The sequence below is a fragment of the Acomys minous genome (assembly GCF_964271855.1).
Source record: "Acomys minous genome assembly, chromosome: 7".
Classification (NCBI taxonomy): domain Eukaryota; kingdom Metazoa; phylum Chordata; class Mammalia; order Rodentia; family Muridae; genus Acomys; species Acomys minous.
Genome location: NC_140488.1, coordinates 117,564,445 through 117,586,198, shown reverse-complemented (window position 1 = coordinate 117,586,198; position 21,754 = coordinate 117,564,445). Strand labels below are relative to the sequence as shown.

The 21,754-nt window shown below is 41.4% G+C and overlaps 1 protein-coding gene across 3 annotated transcripts in view; it reads left to right on the top strand.

Annotated features, from left to right (window-relative positions):
- SLC9A7 (solute carrier family 9 member A7) overlaps window positions 1–21,754 on the top strand; it is a 161,599-nt gene that overhangs the window by 120,659 nt on the left and 19,186 nt on the right. For 2 of the 3 annotated variants that reach the window (XM_084790040.1, XM_084790038.1), the window contains exons 13-15: window positions 1,257–1,316; window positions 8,558–8,621; window positions 20,406–20,488. In XM_084790040.1, coding sequence (XP_084646166.1) covers window positions 1,257–1,316; window positions 8,558–8,621; window positions 20,406–20,488 — 207 coding nt within the window. The remainder of the gene's footprint in view (window positions 1–1,256; window positions 1,317–8,557; window positions 8,622–20,405; window positions 20,489–21,754) is intronic. The other variant, XM_084790039.1, reaches the window with a different exon arrangement.

Sequence of the window (21,754 nt, the reverse complement as noted above, 5' to 3'; positions counted from 1 at the left end):
TTTAGAGAGTATGTTTTTTACGGCTCATTCTGACCATGTAGCTAATTGAAAGTATCAGCTTATGAGGAGTCTCTTGCCTTTTTCAAGGGATTCAATAAAATGAGAATTTGAGTATTATCTATCACAGTATTTTTTAATTTTTCCAACTAATTGCAGTGAAATTTTAATAGCAGAGATCAGATATATTTCTTTCTATTTTATAATGTTTTGTATGGCTTCAAACTTATCCAGTGTGTGTTTTAGGGAGTTGTTTTTTTGTGTATGTTCTACAAGAACCAGGGTTCACACTCATAGTGATGACATTACCCCACTGAGAGTACATAACCAGGAGACATCTATGAACACCAGAAGATCTTTTTAATGAAAAACAACTGTTTTTTTTTAAACCAAAAAATATCTACATCCTGGAGCAGGTGGGGTTGTTGCTCTTAGCATCCTGTAAGTAGAAGGCAAGGATGTTACTAAACACCTTGTAGTACACAGGAGAATGGCTCGCCCACAGAGAATTATTGTAGATTCAAATGTCCGTAGTGCTGAGTTTGCAATGTTGTAGCTCAATGTTGTCCAAAGAATCCAGAAAGCATTAAGGAAAGTGAAAGGCCATATCAAGCTAGAGATCTCAAAGGAATGAGAAGACTTAGGCTTGAGTTCCTGGCCTTCAGGTTGAAGCTATGGACAATGTGTTTTGCTTATCTAGAAAAAATTGGCCATCTTTGTCTTCTAAGTATTTTTTTTTTATAATATAGTTTTGTTTTGTTTTGTTTTTTGCTAACTAGCTATAAAATACACACATACTCTAAATATATGTTCCTTGTTTATTAACAATTTTCTAGTGTTTTATGGACATACCCTGCTTTATGAAACAGATGAACTCCAGAAATTTCTGTTGATTCATTTATATACTGTACACTTATTCATATTATTTTATTATGTTCTATTTTGAGAGACTTCACATCATTCTCAATTGTTCCTCATTTGATCCAGCGCCTACCATTGTTGCTTTAAATTTAGCAACCTCTCTGTCCCTTGGGTTTTAGACAATGAGGACAGCGAAAGCTTACTATGCAACTCCATGGTTGTCACTTACATCGTCTTTTTAAGACTTTGGGTTCCATCCGCAGTACTGAGCAAAAAGGGATTGGATTTCAGTTGAATGTGAGATAGCCCTTCTTCATGGCGTGGTCCAGGTCAGATGCCAGAGATCCCGGTATCTGTGTTGTCCCATCACATTCACATTTCCTTCTTCTGCTGCCCAGAGTTGGTGTGGAGGAGCTCTCCGAAGAGGACCAGAGCAGGCACCGCTGCCAGTACTTCAGGTGACATGGAGTCTACTCAGAAAATAATCCACTGGGCTTTGCTTTTCTCTTCTGTCTAACTCAAATGATTCCTCTTTATGCTGTTTGCTTTTTCCTTCCTGAGTGCAACAATCCTTACCCCATGGGCAACAGGGAAATCCATTCTAATAATTCTTTCTGTCCTTCCTCCATGCTAATTGGTATGTCAGTGTTATTGGGATTACGTGCTTTCCTGCCACATTTTAGACCAAGTGTTTTTAACCCCAAAACCCAAAAGTCTCCTTTTGGTACATCTGAGCTTAGTGTTAAGGGTCAGTTCATTATCAGAGCCACCTATCTTTCCCCAGAAAATCCTGCTTCTGACATAGTAAGTCAGGCTTGTAACTAATATAGAGAGCTAGAATTTTTATATTTCAGTCTTGACTAGAGCATAACTCACATGATCTTAATTAATGCCAGTGCTGTGTATCTTAAAGTATGTACTTGCGTGTCTATACTTTCTTTTTTTTTTTTTGTCTATACTTTCTAATGATGGTTCAGATGACATGAAGAACATTGGTTTTTAATAAAAAAGTGATAAAAACAAATAAACAAACAAACAAAGCTGGGCACAGTGGCACATGCCCGTAATCCCAGCACTCTGGGAGGCGGAGGCAGGTGAACTTCTGTGAGTTCAGTAGAGGCCAGCCTGGTCTACAAAGCGAGTCCAGGGCAGCCAAGGCTACACAAAGAAACCCCGCCTCAAGACACCAAACCAAGGAAAACCAACCAACCAACCAACCAACCAAAAATAAACAAAAAGATGAGGTTTCCACTAACACAGTTTGGTTCTTGGTCTTACATCCAATTGTGTGTGATGCCGTAGTGTTTAAGAGTGCTGATGTAGGAACAAAGTAAAAACTACCAGTCATTCTTGCCTTTCCGAGTCTCCACTTGATAGGCTTTCTTCCTAACCTGATCTGTAGATGCATTCAATACAAAATCATCTTGAATTCAGATCTTGTAAAAAAAAATAGTTTGTTTATTGAAGACAGAACGAGGGAAGGAATATCTATAAGTGGGGTGTGGGCCTTGGGATATAGCCCAGATATACTGCTGAAATGGCATATGCCTGAAATTCATGGAACTATTGAAATATTATACTGGGTTTGAGTACACACACACTAAAAATACTGGAGTTGCAGAGGAACCCTTTCTACTGAAGTGTCCTACCTTTAAGGGATATGGTCTTTTATGCTGGTATTAAGTTATCACACTTCAGACACAAAGATAATTCAGATTGTAATCTGATGTTCAAGATTTATATGAAGATTCACGTCTCGTTTTCCTCAAATTATCCAGAACCTCGGTTATTCATATGCTTTGAAATTATTGATGTCGGAGGTATGTATCAGTGGAAAAATCCATGCTTAATATACTTGAGGCCCGGGGTTTAATCCCTAGCACTACCCAAAAAAATATTGCCTAAAATAGAATGTGTCTACTCTTTCTGAGATTTCATGGCATTTTATTCATTACAGTAGACAAGTTATTGTTCTAGAATGAAAATGATTAACTTTGGAATATTTGTCCATTCCAGAAAAATATACATCCATTTCACTTCTTCATGGTCTCATTTGGTATGAAATTTCCACATTTGTCTCAGTCTTAATGAAACTAAGGACAATTCAGTTCATTCTGGAAGAAAAGACTGCTGTGTCTGTTGTAGAGCTCCACCTAGCTGTATCCAAATGCTAAAATGTGACACAATGAAACTCCAGGTTTCTGTAACATCCCAGATGTTGTAACAATCAGGCGATAAATACATTATTAAGACTTCCCCAAGCCAGGAATTTGAGAAAGCTATGTCTTATGGGGCTCTGAGTCTGCAACCAAAAGCCTATATCTGTTCTTTCTTGCTGTTTAGCATCACTCCAAATGTACTGGCCTATTGCAAACTGGTTCATAGAGACCAGTTTGGTTCTGGCCTCTGCCTCAAGGGTGGAGCCCTTTATAGGAATCCTAGCATACTGTGTGTCATCCTTGGGGATTGTTCCAGGGGCCCCTTCCAAATGCCAGAAACGTAATTATTAAATTCACTCTAAAATAAATAGCCTCAAATGGAAAAACATTACAGAATAGCCTTCATGTTCATGGCCCCTGACTGTTTTCTGCGGGGTCATTTATAAAGCCATAGCAAGCTGGAAAGCAGCTGTGTATATTCTTTCTTGAATCTCCTACCTCAGTGCCTTATATCAGTAGTTGGTACCTCTATGAGAGCTCTTGAGTCAGTCTGGGAGGGGCCAAGCAGTTCCCTTAGGCTCTGTGCATCTCAGCCATATGGTTGATAGCAAGTGGCCCCAGTAAAGATTAGACCATCCACACAGAAGATTGGCACAAGTAAGGAAAAGCAGGGGTTGAGTAGGACTGTCTCCAGAGTTTCAAGTCCCCAGGGAGTGACAAAAACTGACCTGAACATGGCTGTGTCGCTTAGTTAGCACTTCAATAACCGTATCTGCGTCAACCCCAGACTTTCTGCATGCCCATTACTTTTAGAAGATAGAGACTTTCAGCAAAAACATTGCTGAAAGTTTCAAGAAGAAAGTCTTGCATAATTATGAAAATCTTTATTTGTCCCTTGCCTGTGATGATCAAGTCCAGTACCCCGTGTTATCAATCTTTTTAATTTGTGCTTTACAGACCCTGAAATAATATGAGCTTATACATTGTCAGTATTAAATAATGAGTAGTTAGAAATAGGAAAATAGGATAATGTGCTTTCGAAACCTCTTTACCAAAGGTATAATTACATATTCTTGACTGATTTAAAATTCCCCCCAAAAGGACAGAATGGAACAATAAATACCCAGGGACTAACTTGCACTCAGCGATTAACTAACATCTGTCACTTTCTTCTTCACTTCAGAATCAGGTGTCCTGAGTCCAGTACTAAATACTTCCAGAGGCCAGTCTCCTATGTCATCACACCTGAGAAGAGTAACATGCATTTTACACACACAGGATCCGATGCTTATTGCTTTTTCATGCTTATTTGCATGTCTCTTTACTCTCTTTCCATAGTTCACCCCCTTTCGTGGTCTCTTATAAGCATTGATCTTTTAAGTAGTCAGCATAGTTATTTAACACAATGTCTTTACTTAGGATTTTTCTGATATTTCATTATGACCAGAGGCAAACAATCTTTTTTTGTCAAAAAAAAATCTTGTAAAAGTGTTGTTACACATTTCTTGTTGCATCCTTCTAGGTAGCACATGTTGTCAAGATGTCCATTTATTACTGATATTCCATTTGATCACTTAGCTAGCTTAGAACAGTGACCCCAGTTCTCTCTAGTGTCACAGTGCCACTTTTATTTATTCACTTAAAAAGTTATTAGTAGGGTGATCTTTGGCTCCCACATGACTAGCCAGGTTCCCAATGAGCTAGCAATGAAATCAGTCACTAATGATTACACTGAAGACAGAACATGCAGACTTTCTAATTCTCCCACTTCTTTCATTTTTTCTAAGATAATGAATGGTCCATGTAAAGATTGTGAGAGGGTTTGGGGATATATTTTACATCCTGATGAATAAGGGATCTCTTCACTGTCTAGGTATTCAGTTCAAGAGAGTTGTACTTAATGTGTGGATTTAAAGTTGTGTCCCTACAGGACCCTAACAGGAATCTGACAAATCAGAAAGAAGAAAAAGGTGTTGACAATATGAAAACCTGGCTGGAATCAAGGTTTACTCTAGAATCGACACTTTCACTGTCTATATATGGTTATTTAAAGTTTTAATTAGTTAAAACTAAGGTGTAAAATGTAGCTCTTCATTCATAATAACTACATCCCAAGTGTGCAGTGACCACATGTGGCCAGCAGGTGTTATAACTGGACAGTGCAGGTAGAGCACATTCCAGAAAGGTCTTTCATATAGTACAGACCTAGACTCTCATAACAAATTGTGAGCATCATGAGTTTGTGGTCAAGATGATTCTATTTTCCTGAGTTCACCATAAATGTTTTGAAGGCAGTATTTTAGGCTGTTTGGAATTCTGGCCCAGCCTGGACCTAAAGCAAATGGATGAGCCCCATTGGTATTTCTGTGCTTTGAGTAAAAAATAGATCAACCTTAGCAAGTTTGAGTAGTTCTTTTAAAACATAATGAATTTAAAATTTTGCTAGAACTCGGGTGGCAGAGGCAGGAGGATCGCCACAAGTTCAGAACATGGTATACACAGTAAATTCCAGACCAGCCAAGGCTATATAGGCTACTCGGTGCCCACAAACCAAAATGCTTTTTGTTAAATAGTTAAATAGTAAATATTCTAGGACTAGAGCTGAATTTCCTTTGGCAGTTCTTACTCCAGTTAATGTTTTATTTTCCTCATGATAGTACAGTGTTTCCTGTGGGCCTCCTATTCCATCTAGGCTGATATGAAGTCAGTTTGCTTTACACGTACTGATACAGAGGCCATCTCAGAAGCAAACTTCTGTCACGATTCTCAGTGCAGACAGGAGGGAGTCTTAGTGGAAGATCCGAAGTACCATACTCTTGGTTACCCCCAGGCTCTTTAGCAGCCTTTCTGTGGCCTGGTTGAGGACAGCCACGCCACCTTGCCATTCTGAGAGGTACTGCTCCTCTGAGTCTGCCCCCAGCACCTCACTTTCAGTAGCTTTGTCTGGTACAAAGTAATTTTGTGCTGCTTCATAAGATCTAATAGTGAATTCCACTGGCCATATAGATGCCACCATAGATACCTTATAGAACATCTTTTAGAGTAGGTTTCTGTATGCAGTGTGTATTAAGGGGCTGTAAAACAGGTGAGGGTTGAAGAACAGCTAAAGGTTCTGGATGTAATCTTGCCTCCAGCCATTTTTATACATGAGGTTCTTTGTGTGCCCTAAGGATCTTAGGGGACTTTTGGGGCAACCTTTGAGCTCCTGAGGTGGATGGTGTTCATATCAAAATATAGGTCGCTGAGATTTGCTGTTCAAACAACTAGACCTTACTAAGGTCTGGTTGCAAGGTCCCAGATGCCAGAATTCTCTGCTTGGAAATAGCCTCTAGCAAATAGCATGCAGCAAAGTCCATCGAATTCAGTGCAAATAACCATCTGGTCCCAGGCCCGCAGTGAAGAATCTGGTGCCAGGTCCAGTATAGGGTTTTTAATCAAGTGTCTAGAACACGGCCTGGCCCTGGATGCAAATATGTAGTGTGCATGTGCATTTATCTTGTGGCTAAAACTTGGCCTCCAATACAAAATGAGGTAGTTGCTTCCTTTTCTTCTGTCCCACTTCCCAGGGGTACACACCTTGGACAAGTGGCCAACAAGCTTGACACAGGACAAAATAGAAATTAGCTTTGAGAAGCTGAGTGTATCTGTGGTTTTTTTTTTAAATTATTTTTTCAGTTCTGTGTTATCATTTACCCCTTACTTCTGTGCAGTCTCTTTTCTCTAGAAAGATCCCAGGTATTATAGTTGATGGGGAGGAAGAAGAAAAAAAAATAAGTTTGCACTTGGGGCTTTGTATGTTCAGTCCAGCTTCTGCTTGATGGACTGTGACATCCTTGTATTGGACCAGAAGGCATCCCCCTTCAAGCTTATAATGGCCTGATCTGCTAAAAGTTTGATGCGCCATTACATTTTATGATGGAAGGTTGAAAAGAGAACAGGATTTTCCTGGTGTCTGTTTTCGCTCTCATCCATGTTATCTATCTTATTTGTATCATGATTCTCTGTCTCAGAATGGGGAAGATAGGGATATAATTAATTAACAGATTCATGCAGCAATAGGTAGCATATGGCAAAGCTAGGACAACTCTCCTAGTGTGTCTCAGGAATTTAAGTGAATATTCGTCACTTGGTATTTTTCTATTGTCTTCAGTTGCTCTTAAACGTATAAGTTCTATCAAATATGTGAGTTCCCTGCTCATCTTTGATAAGGTAGGTGTGGAAATACGAGGACTAAAATTATACCAGGACTCCGGTTAATGATACTGGTCAAGTACCACAACAAATGTGATACTTGTTAAAAATGCAAGGCAGGCTTTAGTGAGGACCCTTTAACTGACATAGAGTCTACTGTGGTGCGGCTTTGCAGTGGAAGAAAGAGATAGGGAATTTACGCATGAAACTTACCAAGAGGAAATACCAGAGGTAAGGGGTTATTCTTACTAAAGGCAGACCATAGAGATCAGATATCACTTAGGAGATGGCATGGGGATCAGATATTGAAGGTTCTGGCTAAACCAGCTTAGGAAGATGCTTGATAAAACTTGTTATTGCAAAGGGAAGAAGGGCAAAAATTAGGTCCTAGTTGGGAAGATGAGTCAAAGAAACCTCACTTGAGTTTGGTAAAGGAGAGATTCCACCATAATACATGCTAAAGAAGTCAGTAGAAGGTAGGCTGGGGAGAGCTGTCAGTGGCGCGTTGCCGTGTAAGCACGAGGACCTGACTTTAACCTCCAGAACCTATATCAGAAGCTAGATATGGTGGTGCATGTTCATAAGCCCAGCACTGGGGAGATAGGCAGATCTCTTGGGCTTGCTGGCCAGCCAGCATAACCTACTTGGTGATCTTTAGGCCAAATAAGAATCACAGTCTCGAAAAAGAAGGTAGGTGGCTTCTGAAAAATGACACTTGAGTTTGCCCCCTGGCCTACACACACACACACACACACACACACACACACACACACACACACACACACACACGTGCAGGCATATGCAGATGTGTGCATGCAAGCACACATACGTAGACATAAGAAGTTAAGAGAAATGTATCATGAAATAAGCTGTGGGATGGAGAAATGCGAAGATGGCACGAAAGAAGCTATAGTCACTGTTAATGGTAGAATCTCCTGGTAGCTATGCAGGTGTTTACTACAGATTCCTCCCAGGCCTCTTTCTATATCTGATTAATTTCGTAACAAAATAGTGTGGGCATCAAAGCAGTTCAGGGCAGAAGTGAGGAAGCAGCCAAGCAGGAGGGAATCCATGCTTTAGTAATGGGGACTACTTGTTCCAGGAAGGCAAATGGAAAGCTCTGGTATTAGTTCCCAGAGGCCTTGCCGAGGGCATGAGTACTTATAACACCAGACTCATTGGGATTGCTGTGGTGTAGACCTGACTTCTGCATGATGGCGTTTCTCTCCTTGAAGCTAACCACTCCTTCTGCTTTGGGAAGATATTTGCTGTCTAAGCAAGCAAGGCTGCCATGGGCCAGGCTAACGCTTTCTGTTTTTCTCCTTGTCTTCTTCTCTGGTGACATTTAGAGTTGGTGTTGACCCAGATCAAGACCCGCCACCTAACAACGACAGCTTTCAAGTCTTACAAGGGGTAAGTCACAAAGGGCTGCATCGTGGGAAAGATAGGATTTGAAAAGTGCTACAGTTGAGCGTTTTCTTCATGCTGTGCATTGTATCTCTTGCTTCCCTTGTTGCCATCTCAGCCACAACCTTTGATGTTGCTGCTGTAAACTCTGGTTTGATAGGTTAGAAGCTGAAAATTAAGAGTCTTAAGTGAGTCACCTAAGGCCAGATAATGAGAAAGTGAGAGCCTAGGAGCAGCTGGCTACCAGGATGAGGAAAGATTCTATCAGATGGTTCCATACCAATCAAACCATCTTCATTCTCTGTGTTTCACATTACGTCTCCTTCTGCATTCAAGTACCTGCCAAAAAAAAAAAAAAAAAAAGAATTAAAGGTGGCTTGGTTGGGTTCATGCAGCATTCATGTGTGGCTCTTAAGACCTTCAGGCTGAAATGTTAATAGCAACAAAAGGTATAGGTCGACTTTGCTGGCAGAGTAGCCCTGGGAGTCCCCATTAAGTCTTGGGGCCTCTACTCAGGTGCATCCTGGTGTTTGCCATCTACCAGAGAAAAGAACTTGAGGCTGAGTCCAAGCAAAGTTAATCGGGTTTGTTGATTGAGCAGAAGATGAGGAGGGAGTCAGATGTGAATGGGTGAATGGTAGGAGATACATACACCCAAGTGTCTCAGCAATAGCCAATATATGATTTGGGGGTTTCGACGCTCCTTTGTCTACAAATGAGTTTAGCTATTGGGAACAGTATATACTGGGATGGTTAGTTTTCTTTTCCACGAATCCCATCCTTGAACTAGATAGAGACTGCTTTGTAAATCTCACTGGCTTGCAGCTGGAGAAAGGAGTGTAAGTAGAGAGGAAATACTCATCAAGGAATCCTTATACACCTAGGCCACAAAGAAATTAGACATAAGGCACAAGTAATTATCCAGCTTTGACAATCCCAATGGGTGATATTTCTCAGGTGGTCCGCCCAATTACATGGAAAGTCCTGGGTGTCAATAAATGAGAGGTGGACATGAGATCTGGAGAAGTAAAGGATCTCTTTTCCCTCTTACATCCCCTCTGTTTATCAATTAGCTTCTTGGCACGCTAACACTGCACTTACAGTTAGACTTAGTGATGAACGTGCTGTCACTTTTCCATGGAAATGTTTGAGAAACGGTTGTCTTAAGTGCTGGTTCTGGCTTCTCATACATGCAGAGAGGCTAAAACGGCCTTTTCTCCAGGTGGCATAAATGACTTGGCACCCTGGCCAGGTCAGTTCTGGGTTGCAGGCAGATCCAATATGACCGTGATGGGGCTGGTAGTGACTTCTGCTATTTTATCGCACCTGCTTTGTCTGCCTGGAACTGGGTGTGTGTCACAGCTTCCCTTGACCTCCTCCTCCCAAGTTTCACACGAAGTCATGGAGGAGTTTTCAGAGTCAGTACTGCTGGCCTTTTGAAAGCATTTGAGATTGCTGTCGGGATGGAAAAAGTAAGCCAACTTCCAGTGTGGCTCCCCATAGAAACAGTTGCCTACACATCCTCATCACCTGGCTTTCTTGGTCCAGAGAATGACTAACAGTTTGCCCAGGAGCATTCAATGACCTTGAGCAACCAGAGCAATCAGTGGGCCTCTCATTTTTGGATGAAACCCTAGTTTCTTGGGGTTTCCCTGCCTGGTGGTGTCATGAAACTCGAATTAGAGGTGGGGGAAATCCAGATATTTGGCCTCTTCTAGAAAGGGCAGTTCTCTTGACCTTGTTTCTTTTTTTTAATGGTTGTCTGTAGGTAAAGATAGTGATATGATGCAGGAAGGAAACGCATTTTCTACAATAAAGACAGTTTTCCTTACTGGTTCTAGAAGCCCAAGCTGTAAACAATCTCATAGCTACAAGCTAGATGCAGTTGGCTCCAACTTTTGGCTCCATGAGGGAAGCTTATGAATATTCTGGACAGACTCCAACTTTGTGTTTCTGGCAAGTTGGACTCATCAGAACAAAACAAGACCTGAAAACACAGTTGTTTTGTTTCTCTAGAGGTCTGGGTGACTTTGCAACCAAAACAAAACCCAGCTCAGCTGGAAGCAGGCTGCCTGGGCTCAGGGTTAGTAGTTTTTCATCCCATTAGAGAGGGGCTTTCATGCCAGACCAGACACAGCTGGGGTTTCTGTTGGCCAGACGTGCTGACACATCATTCATTTCCTTCCTCAAGTTTTCCAGAAGACCACTCATTGATGAGGCCCCTCTGGGCAACTCAGGGCGTGACTCCTGCCTTTGTCATACCAGCAAGGCCAGCACACAAACGGATGTGGAATGTGGAGGAAAGGAAAAGTGTGTGTGTGTATGTGTGTCTGTGTGTGTGCGCGCGCGTGCACTGTTTAGAGTTGCATCAACAGAGAACTTTGTGAGCAAGTTGGATTCATTTGTCCCTGAAATGTCCCTCTGGCTGAAATCTGATACTTTAGCCACCCAAATTTTTAACTTCAAACAGTTGCTGAAATGTCTTTCTTTAGCATTACTATTTTATTACTATTCTCTGATCCCTCGCTTCACTGCCATTTTAAAAATTTTCCTTTCCTTTCTTTTTTTTTCTTTTTAGACAAAGTCTCTCTATATAGCCCTGGCTGGCCTGGGACTCACTATGTAGACCAGGCTGGCCTCAAACTAAGGAAGACCTTGCCTTCCTCTGGTATTAAAGATCTGGGCCTCAGCTTTTCCTGTTTGTCTTAAGCTTGTCCCCTTGATTTTCCTTTTTGTTATCTTGTTTGTTTTCTAGCAGTTTTGATGAGATTTGAATTTATTCAGGCACTTGAAAGATGTTTATTGAATGCCTGTTATTTTATCAGAACTTTGAGGCTCTGGGAATAGTCACAGGACAGAAGTAAGGCTTGACTGGATAGTGAACCAGGGCATGGCAGGAGCCATGGTAGAAGACCTTATTTGCTCTTCTCATAGGAGGTCAGACCTATGTCTGGTGGCTCAGAAGCCTGGAAGTCAGGAGAGGACTTATTAGAAATGTAGACTCTCACGTACCACCCAGCCCCACCAAAACCAATTCTTTATTTTCATTTTAACCAAAGGAACTTGCATGTATCTTGGGACATGGTGGATAGAGCAATGGAAATCATCTCAGTGGTACTCAAAGGTTTGACCCCTAGTTTGTAATTTCCTTGTTATCATACTGAGGGTTTAGTTGGCTTGGGTTTTTGACAAAATAAGTCCCCAAATCCAATGACTTCGTTTGCTCTTCTGCTCTCTCACAGCCTATGGGGGGTGTTATAACAAGGGACCTTAAAGTTCATGCCTAAAATGATACCATTTCATTGGCTACAAGATCAGTAAGTGAGAAATATGGTGCGCTCAGCTGGATTCTCCAGTTCAGAGCCAAAGGCAAAGCATGGCAGGACTGAAAAAACACCTGCAAGCTCATTCAAGTTGACACTGGCATTCACTCCCTTGCTGTTGTGATATAGGCTGATAGTGGGATAGGAGGACACCTCTGGGGGTGCTTCCAGATGCTTGTTTGTGTTACAGAACAAACACACAAGCAAAGACACACCATTGTAGGAGGGACAGTTTATTAAGAGATAGAATGGGGAAGAAGTGGGCCAGAACAAAGAGAATGTTCAGTAGCTCAAATGGTCCTGCTATACATAGTTGGGGCTTTCTTGTGACCTTAAGGGGGACTATTTGTCACATTTACATAGTGTGAGCTTTTGGGTTCATTTGCATAGTGCAGGCATTTCTACACATGGTCTTAACATGTAGTTCTACATACATCCAACTTCATGTATCATATGTCTCAGTAGATCTTAACTTTCTCTGCCCAGGAGTATCATATATTTGAGTATTAAAATGAGTCATGGATAATCCTGGAGTGCCTCCATGCCTGTTACAGTGGTACTAATCATTTTAATAAGTTTCAGGCAGGGAGTTTCCGCCCTTCCTCTTTGTCAGTTTGGGTTTTTTTTTCCCTTCATATACTAATTTTGTAAGGTCTTCCACAGTCATCTTTTTCCCTTTTCTCCTGCCGCAACTCTTCTCTGAGATCTACGGTCCTTGGAATTTTAGGGGATGGGATCTAAAGGATGGTGCTGCATCTTCTGTAACTGTTTCTATACCAATGAAGGGTGTGTCCCCTGCCTAAGAAGGGCTGTGAACTCTCTCACTCTTCTACCTATCTGTCAGAGACAATCCCTTGTGGTAGGGATTGGCTGGAATCCATGTAGCACAAGGAGTTTAGTCTGGAATTGCTATATCCTGTTGACTGTGAACAAGCATTTCTTTTGGAAGGTAGGAGTTGTTGTTATGTCTTGGGCCAGCAGGTCTTGGAAGATAATTTAACTCATCAATTTAACTTTTGAGTTTAGGAATGATGTCCTTCAAGCTGTCAAAAAAAAAAAAAAAGCCAACGTACTGATGTTTACATATTAAGAATGTGGCAAAACACAGAACAATTACAAGAAGAATGCAATGGTAAAATAAATTAAACATGTGAAGTTGCTATCATTTACTATATATCATGTCAACAATGCTGAAGGAAAAATAATGAAGAAAGCTAAACCATAAAAGTTATAACAACTGGTATATTTATATGAATAAGACTATGTTTGCATTTAGGAAGGGTGCTTGCTGGCAAGGTTGATGATCTGAGTTCAATTCCTAATTGAGAATTTTGAGGAATCCCATAGTGGTTATCAAATGATAGCATAGAAATCAGGGTCTCCTCTTAGGATTCTTAGTCTTATAAACAAAAGACTTTAAGATTCAAACAGAAGCTCGAGGAAAATTAACTAGAGCTTAAAAGAAAAAGTTCTAGGGATGGAGAGATGGCTCAGCAGTTAGGAGCATTGGCTGCTCTTCTCGAGGACCTGGGTTCAATTCCTAGCACTCATATGGTGGCTCACAACCATCCAAACTCCAGTTCTGGGAGAGCCTACAGTTCTCTTCTGACTTCTTTGAGCACAAGGCACAGAAATGATACGCATACATATATGCAGGCAAAATAGTCACATAAAAGAAATCTTTTTCCCATTTTTTATTAATTTATTCATATTACATCTCAAGGGTTATCCCATCCCTTGTATCCTCCCATTCCTCCCTCCCTCCCATTTTCCCCTTACTCCCCTCCCCTATGACTGTGACTGAGGGGGATTACCTCCCCCTTTATATGTTCATAGGGTATCAAGTCTCTTCTTGGTAGCCTGCTAACATAAAATAAATCTTAAAAACAAACACACAAACAAAACCCCCCAAATCATCCAATTTAGGTAAATTGTAAGGCTCAGTAGCTGCTCAGAAAAGGCGAATGGAGGAAAGAAGGGAAAATGCCGTGCTATTTGAGTTACTAACACAGAGGTATGCCACGTGCCAGTCAGGGAGGGAGATTTTTAGAGAAAAAGTAAGGCAGCACAAAGGACCAGAAAAACACATACTTAGACTCTGGTCAGCATCCAAAAGGAAGAGAAAGTAGATGCAGGGCTAGTTGAGGTAACCTTCATTTTTTGAAGGTCTCAACTAGCCTGTTGAGTAACAGAGGGTTTTCTTCTTTCCTTTAGTAACCTCTCTAATCTTATCATAATCAACAGGTTTCTTAATACGTTTTTAAAAATTGCTGCAAGGAGATTGTCATCATCTTACATCTATAGCTCCCTAGGGGTGTTGTGTGTGTGTGTGTGTGTTCTGAGCAGTCAGTAGGATTTTGAGCAGACATCCTATTTGCATATCTTTTGGTTTCCTCCCTGATCTTCTGTTTCTTCTCAAGGATCTAAGCAGGATCAAGTTTAGGTCCTTTCATCCAAATTTCCCATCGCTCGGTTTATATTGGGGCCGTAGACAACACTATAGGAAAATATCTGCCTCTTTTTCTTTAGGCTATCAGGATCAAACTTATTCCAGTTTGTGCAGTGCATTGTAGTGGGGAGGTTAAGGGAAACACAGAATGGAAGGCCTCTCGTGTCTGGGAAGGTAACCCTTTGTCTCATGTGCAAAGTACTCAAGAAGACCTGATGGGTTGGTCCATCTCCCAATGCCATCATACTACCTAATGCACTGAGAACAGCCTGTCAGAGAATTAGAAACACTGATTTAAGTCTCTAACCCTTCTAGATTTACTCACACTTGGCCTGAGTGTGAACAAATCACTGGTGTCACTATAGGGACCATGTCTTTCAGTAATTTTCCCAGGACTGGGATACAAGTGCTTACTATAGGTGCCATTGGAGTTGTTCTTTTCTAACTTAGTAGAACCAGACTTCTCTCATGGAAGACTATAAAAAGGCCCAAACGGCCAGGTTTGTCAGAAAAGATGCTTACTGGCATAATGCCTATAGTCTTTTTTTTTTTCTTTTTTCAGATTACCATCCAAATTAGGGTGAAAACAAGTAATTAACTGCTCCTGGATTTCTTGTTCAAGGAAGTGTCTTACTACCTGGGAGGCTCCTGTTGGGCCTGGGATTGTCTATAGTACACAGGAAAGCAGCAGAGGACTATAGAGCAGTTAATAAAGAGTACCAGAAAGGAGGAAGCTAGGGAGAGGCAGGTGAACTCTCACATTCCAGATAAGTCCAGGGAGGCAGTAGTGTGCAAAGGAGCAGGGATCACTGTGCCATTGACACCACATGGATGTCTGCACGGCTGGTTCCTCTAGTGTTTTGATGCCCAAGGTTGTAACCTAAACCTTTGGCATCTGGACCAACAGTAAGTGCCCAGATAGCACTCCTCCTACCCTCTACCAACTGTCCCCATCAGCCTTGGGGACCATGAAAGGAGTAGAAGGAAAGGAAGGAGGGAAGGATTGCTGAGTAAGGCATGACAGGAGGGGATGAGTTGGGGAGGGAACCATTCCAGGTTTTCTTAAGGTGATTAGTCCTCACCAGAAAGCTACTGTGGAATGTGGGTAGTATATAGTTTTACAGTGTACCTTGATAATTGAATATTTTCTTGCATTTAGTGAGTGCTAATTTCTAACATTGCCTTATGACAAGATTATCATAGTATAAGAGTTTTCAAGTGACAGGCACTGTGATGGCTCTTAACTGCCCAACCTGTGCCTATAATTTGGATTGGCTCCTCTAGGATGCCCCCGGAATGAGTAGAAAGTTTGAGAGATTAGAAATGTAAATCTTACCTCCTGACTGGACTGCCATCTCATTTTAATAGACACCAGGATTTAGGGGGGGGTCACTTCTAGAGGGCTTCTAGGGTTTTGCATCGCAGACTAAAGCATTGAGCAGAGACATAGTTGCAACAGAATTAGATGGTTTGCTTAGAGATAATATGCTTCCAAGGGAGAGAAGGGGCTGGAAAAAGGAGAACATTTTAGCAGCTGCCCCTTAAGGAGAGGTGCTTTCATTTTAATGGTGAGGTAGTTGGGATGCATTTGCATAGCTCATGTTTTTCCACACATGATGTGTTCCATGTAGTTCAGCATATAAGTTCATGCATGACTTCTCTCACTGGCATCTGAAATCTCCACCAGGAGTATGTATTTTCATATTATAATATACTATGAGATACTCTTGGACCCTTTGGAGCACCTCTGTGCCTGAGCTAGTGGTACCAGCCCAATTTAATGGCCGTTGGCCAGATAACTTTCCAGCATTCCTTTTTGCCATCTTAAGTTTTTTCACATGTGAATTTGTAACATTTTATGTGAGGCCTTCTGAACCTCACCCCCTAATTTGCCTCATTGGGACTAAAGTGTGATGATATCCTTTCTGTTTGTTTGTTGGGATTCATGCTTTTAGCTCCTAGAGGCCACCCCTCTTTCATCTTTAAAGCTAGCCATAGCCAGGCAAGTCCTTGTCACCTTCTTCCGTTACATCATTCTGGCTTTCATGTTCTTGTCCAAAAAAAGGGCTCATGTGATTGCCTTTAACCACATGGATAGCCTTAGCTCCTTCTTCGAAGCTATTCTGCCCTGTATATAACACACCTTCATAGTCTGGGCATTAGGATGTATGGGTGACCACTGTTCTACTGCCAGTGTCCATCCTGGGAAACAATAAAGCTGTTACCATTGGTGTAGCTTAAAAATGTTTAACATTACATAAGAATGAAGTAAAATATAATTCTGTGAACACATTAATTAGTTCTAGCAAGATTATCTTTAAAAAAACAACAGTACTGTGTTGTTTATGAAGAAACAAAATCCCAAGCATTCGATTTTTATCAATGAAGACTTATGAGCCAGATGCTCATTAAAACCTACTGGCTCAGAGAGGCAGAGAAATCACCCAGCTGACCTTCTATTCCACTGATATCCCAGAAGGAAAGAGCCCTTTCTCTTTCACCAGTGTCTTAAATCCCATCAAGTAAATGTCGCTCCTTTCTGTTTACTCATGTTTACTCCTTTTCAACTGGTTGGTTGCTCCACTGCTTGACCATACCACAAGAAGAAATAGGGTTTTGAGGGGGGCAGATTTTTTGGTTTTTCAGCTCATAATCTCAGGGTTCACAATGGGTCAAATATCCTGCAACCGTCCTGCTCGCCATTATTTGGTTATTGAATCAGCTTTCTTTTTCTTCATGGCATTTGTCTGTCTCTGTCTCTCCCTCCCTCCCTCCCCCTCCCCCCCCCCTCTCTCTCTCTCTCGTGTGTGTGTGTGTGTGTGTGTGTGTGTGTGTGTGTGTGTGTAGGTGCTAAGATTTTCTTCTCTTTGTGTGTCTGGAATCCTGCATAATGCCTGGTACTAAGTAAGCACTCTAGAAGTGGCTTGAGCTAGAGACATGATATGCACTGTTCCAGTGGAAAATTATGGGATGGGATGGTGACAGACTTAAGCTCTGCCTTTTTTTTTTAATGGGCAATAAGAAAATGGGAATCCCAGTCTTCAAGCACAGGGCCAGGAAGCCCCACAGTAGCTACCCACGCAGCCCTGTACAGTTCCAAGTCCACAGGAAAGGCTTGCCGGACTTCTGTGCGCTAACATATTTGAACCCTGCCCCGACTTCCTCAAAACCACTGTATGCAGACTGAAGCTCTTCCTGTCCCTAATCATGTCTCTGGCACCGTTTCTTTGGAGCTAGAAACTACTATATCCATTTGAAAAAGTTAACACTTTTGACTTTTCCTCAGTTTTACACTTGTGACTTATGATTCGGTTTTCTTCCATTTTTCAGTTTTCCTGTGGAATCGGAGGTCACTTTATAGTTCTTGCAGTCATATGGCTTTGTTACCTGGAAAGATCTTTTCTTAGTTTGAGTTGCTGTCTCAAGTTTCATAGGAAAAAAACATTAGATGAATTTAGAATTAGGATTAGGTAGAATTTCTAACAATTTTTTAGATGGACCTTAACATACGTTTTATATTTTGTGCTATATATTTATGTGAAATAGCATTCCCTATATTTTACAGTTATAAAATTAAAATGTTGATCTGAAAAATGTTGAAGATGCTGTGTGTTCTATAGTATCAAATACCCTGTTTTAAGATAAGTCTATTTATGACTAACCATCAGTATGTATTTGGTTTTTATATGTACCTAGAACCATGTAAAATATTCTTAGGTGAAAAGAGGACAGGAATGGAAAAAGTTTAAGAAGCTCTGGTTTATAGTGTCCTTGATGGTTATCATTTTCCAAGTTTTTTTTCTTTAGTAAAACTTTGTGGGAGTGGAGAGATGGCTTAGCAGACAAAAGAGCACTGCTGCTCTAAAGATTTCAGCTTTGTTCTGGGCACCCACATGGTGTGACTCACAGCCAAGTAACTTTAGCTACAGAGGACCCATGAGTACCAACACATACACACACACACACACACACACACACACACACACACACACACATACACACACACATACACACACACATACACACACACACACACACACACACGGTGGGGGGTGCGCAGAGACAGACAGACAGACAGACAGACAGACAGACAGACAGACAGAGACAGAGAGGAAGTAGGAGGGAGGCAGAGAAAGAGAAGTTAATCTTTAAAAATCCACTTACCAAGAAGCAGTGTTTTTCTTACAGAGGATCTGCCTGTCAGAAAGTCTACCTGCCACTCTTGTACTCAGTCGTGTATAGCATTTGAAACTCTTTCTAGCATTGCCATTAGTTAACAGTTCCTCAGGAGAATAATTGGTATCAGCAGAAGGACATTTTTCTCTCCCCTTTCTCCCACCTCTATTTACAGAATATGAAATAAAATTGCTTTGTGTAGCTTCTCCCTATGTATATGTCTCATACACAGAAGGGTGTATTTAGCTAGGCCATTACCGTATCCACCAATAAGCATTCCTCAGTATACCATGGCAACTATCTTTTAAATAATCTTTGATGGTGGAATTTAAATACTGCTTGCTCATGTCATATAGAAGGCTATCCTATTGTTTATCTTCTCAACTATCCCTGACTGTATTACTGCTATAAAATTACAGTGCCTGTGACTCAGCATAACTTGTATGTACTTTTAGTATATATTACTGATTGTGCCTTACATGCAGACTTGCCTCTGTCTATAATATTCAAAAGGATGGTGATAAGAAAAATAGGTATGCTTCACAACTGTTTGTATTTGGAGAGTCTGTCCTCCAGCAATGAAGAATCCCAGCAGTAGCTGGTTGGTGGTAGCACACGCCTTTAATCTCAGCACTCAAGAGCGGAGGCAGGCAAATAGATCTCTGTGAGTTTGAGGGCAGCCTGGTCTACAGAGTGAGCTCCAAGACAGACAGAGTTGTTGCACAGAAAAATCCTGTCTCACAAAACCAAAAAAAAAAAAAAAAAAAGAAAGCACTACCTTCGAACTGCTGAAGTCAGTCTAATTTTTGTATTAACTGTACTGCTTATAAACTACTTACATAAAAATACTTCTTATGGGACTGCCTTGCCAGGCCACAGGGGAAGAGAAGGAACTCACTCCTGATGTGACTTGAGGTGGGTGGGTAGGGAGGGGGCTCCCCTTTTCCAAGGAATGGGGGAGGGAAGGTGGGCCTGGGAAGAGAGGAAGGGAGGGGGTTACAACCTGGATGTAAAGTGAATAAAAAAATTTAAAAAGAAAATATGTCTTAAACCTCAAATGAATGTCTCATCTTACAGATATTGAAAATGAAGTGGTGAGGATGTTTGAGAGGAATGACAAGGAACTTGCTACTTTATAGTAGATAAAAATTCTACAATTTGTAGCCTGGGTCTTGTTTCCCTGGCCATTGACCCCTAAAGCTAGTATAGATATATGGTCCTGTTTCCTGGAAACCTGTGCTAGGACCACAAAGAGTCCATAGGCTAGTTTGTCAGGAAATTCATCACTGAAAAGTTGATTTTACACAAGCTTTCTTTACTATTGGCTGTGCCAATTTTGTCCTGCAAGGATCTAAACCTCTGTAGGTTAATTAACTCCTGAAAGATACTCAGAGGGAAATTAAAATAAAAATGCTAAAAGAGCTTTTATGCTAACATTTATCTCCCTCTACCTACAAACATGAGGAGGCCTTTTTACTTTGGGAATTACTTTGTTTCCTTTTGTGTTTGCTTGATCTCTGCTAGAATAGTACCTCTCAATATATATCTCTGCGTGCATGGTTCTGAGTACTGAACTCAAGGCCCTCTGCATGCTGTGTAAATCCTCTACCACCGAGCTGCCTCTTTGAAGCTGTAGTAGTACATGGTGCTCCAGTGTGAGCTGTAGCTCTGGAAAAGTTGTAGTTGTATGAGCCCATAACGAGAGTGATTTCCTAGCTTGTGCAAGGCTCTGGATTCAAGCTTAAGCATTGCGAGAAACACAGCAGTTGCAGTTTCAAAACTGGCCTTTAGTCCTCCTCTCAATGTCCCTTTCCCTAATCAGTGTTTTCTGGTTTGTTCCAGGATGGCCTGGATTCTGTCGGAGGGAGCCGGACAAAGCAGGAGAGCGCGTGGATATTCAGGCTGTGGTACAGCTTTGATCATAAGTATCCTTTTGTTTTCCCCTTGGACTCAGGGGGCGATTGGTGACAGCATCCACTTGTTGAAATGTCAGTGGATGGCAACTCCTGATGAGTAAGGAAAGGTGTGTGTGGGACAAGCATACTCTTGGGAGAATGTATCGCTGTTTCAACCATACATGGCCATGGTCACCATCTCTGGAGCCAAGAGGAATGTGGACGTTTCAGTAGAGCAGCTCACCCATAGCCTGGCAGACTCATGTGGTGCTCAAAGTATTTGTGTCCAGGGAATAGTGCCCTTGTAGGTAAACTAGTTAACGTTGTACAGCGATCTGCCCTGCAGTCGGGAAGGAAGGGAGTTTTGGGCTTTACCATGAGGATGGTTCTTATTGGTTAAATTTGGCCAATTATATCTAATATTATACTGGCATAATGGGGTCACATACAGGGCACACCCTATTCTTTTTTTAATTCTCTCTTTTAAATTTTATTTTTAAATTTTAATTGTAGCCCCTCCCTCTTTTCTTCCCAGTCCTACCCTCCCACCCTCTTCCCCTGTCCTCCCTCTCCTTCTCAGAAAAGAGAAGACCTCCCCAACCCACCCCCCAGCACATCAAGTCACACACCAAAGCTGAGCTCCTCCGCATCCACTGAGGCCTGCAAGGCAACCTCATTAAGGCAAAGTGATCAAAAGCAGAAAACATAGTCCATGTCAGAGACAGCCCTAGTTCCCCTTACTAGGGGACTCACATGAAGACCAAGCTGCCCATTGGCTACGTCTGTGTAGGGGGCCTAGGTCCACTCCATGCATGGCCCTTGGTTGGTATTTCCAGATCTGCAAGGCCCCATGGGTTTAGGTTGGCACACCCTATTCCTGTCAAATTAAAATAAAAACAAAATAGTTAAACCTTCATGATATTTTGAATTAATATAGTGACCAAATGGGTAGATGGCTTACTATAAGTATTTTGAAGACATGAAAAACATTAAAGCAATCTTTTCCCAAAGTATAAACGATGAAGAAATACATACCCAAATTATAAATACTCTCATTCAATATGCACACTAAGAGCCAACTGTGAAAGCTTATGCCAGTAATCCCGGAACTCAAAAAGTAGTGGTAGGAGGGCTAGAAGTTAAAGCCTAGCCTGGACTACGTAATGAGTTCAAAGCCAGCCAGAACTATATAAGACCCCTTCTCAAAATAAACACTGATTTAACATTAAACCAGTCATGAAAGAGAAAAAGTAGCATAAAGCAATATTATTCTTCCTCCCCAAGTGTAGCCACAAC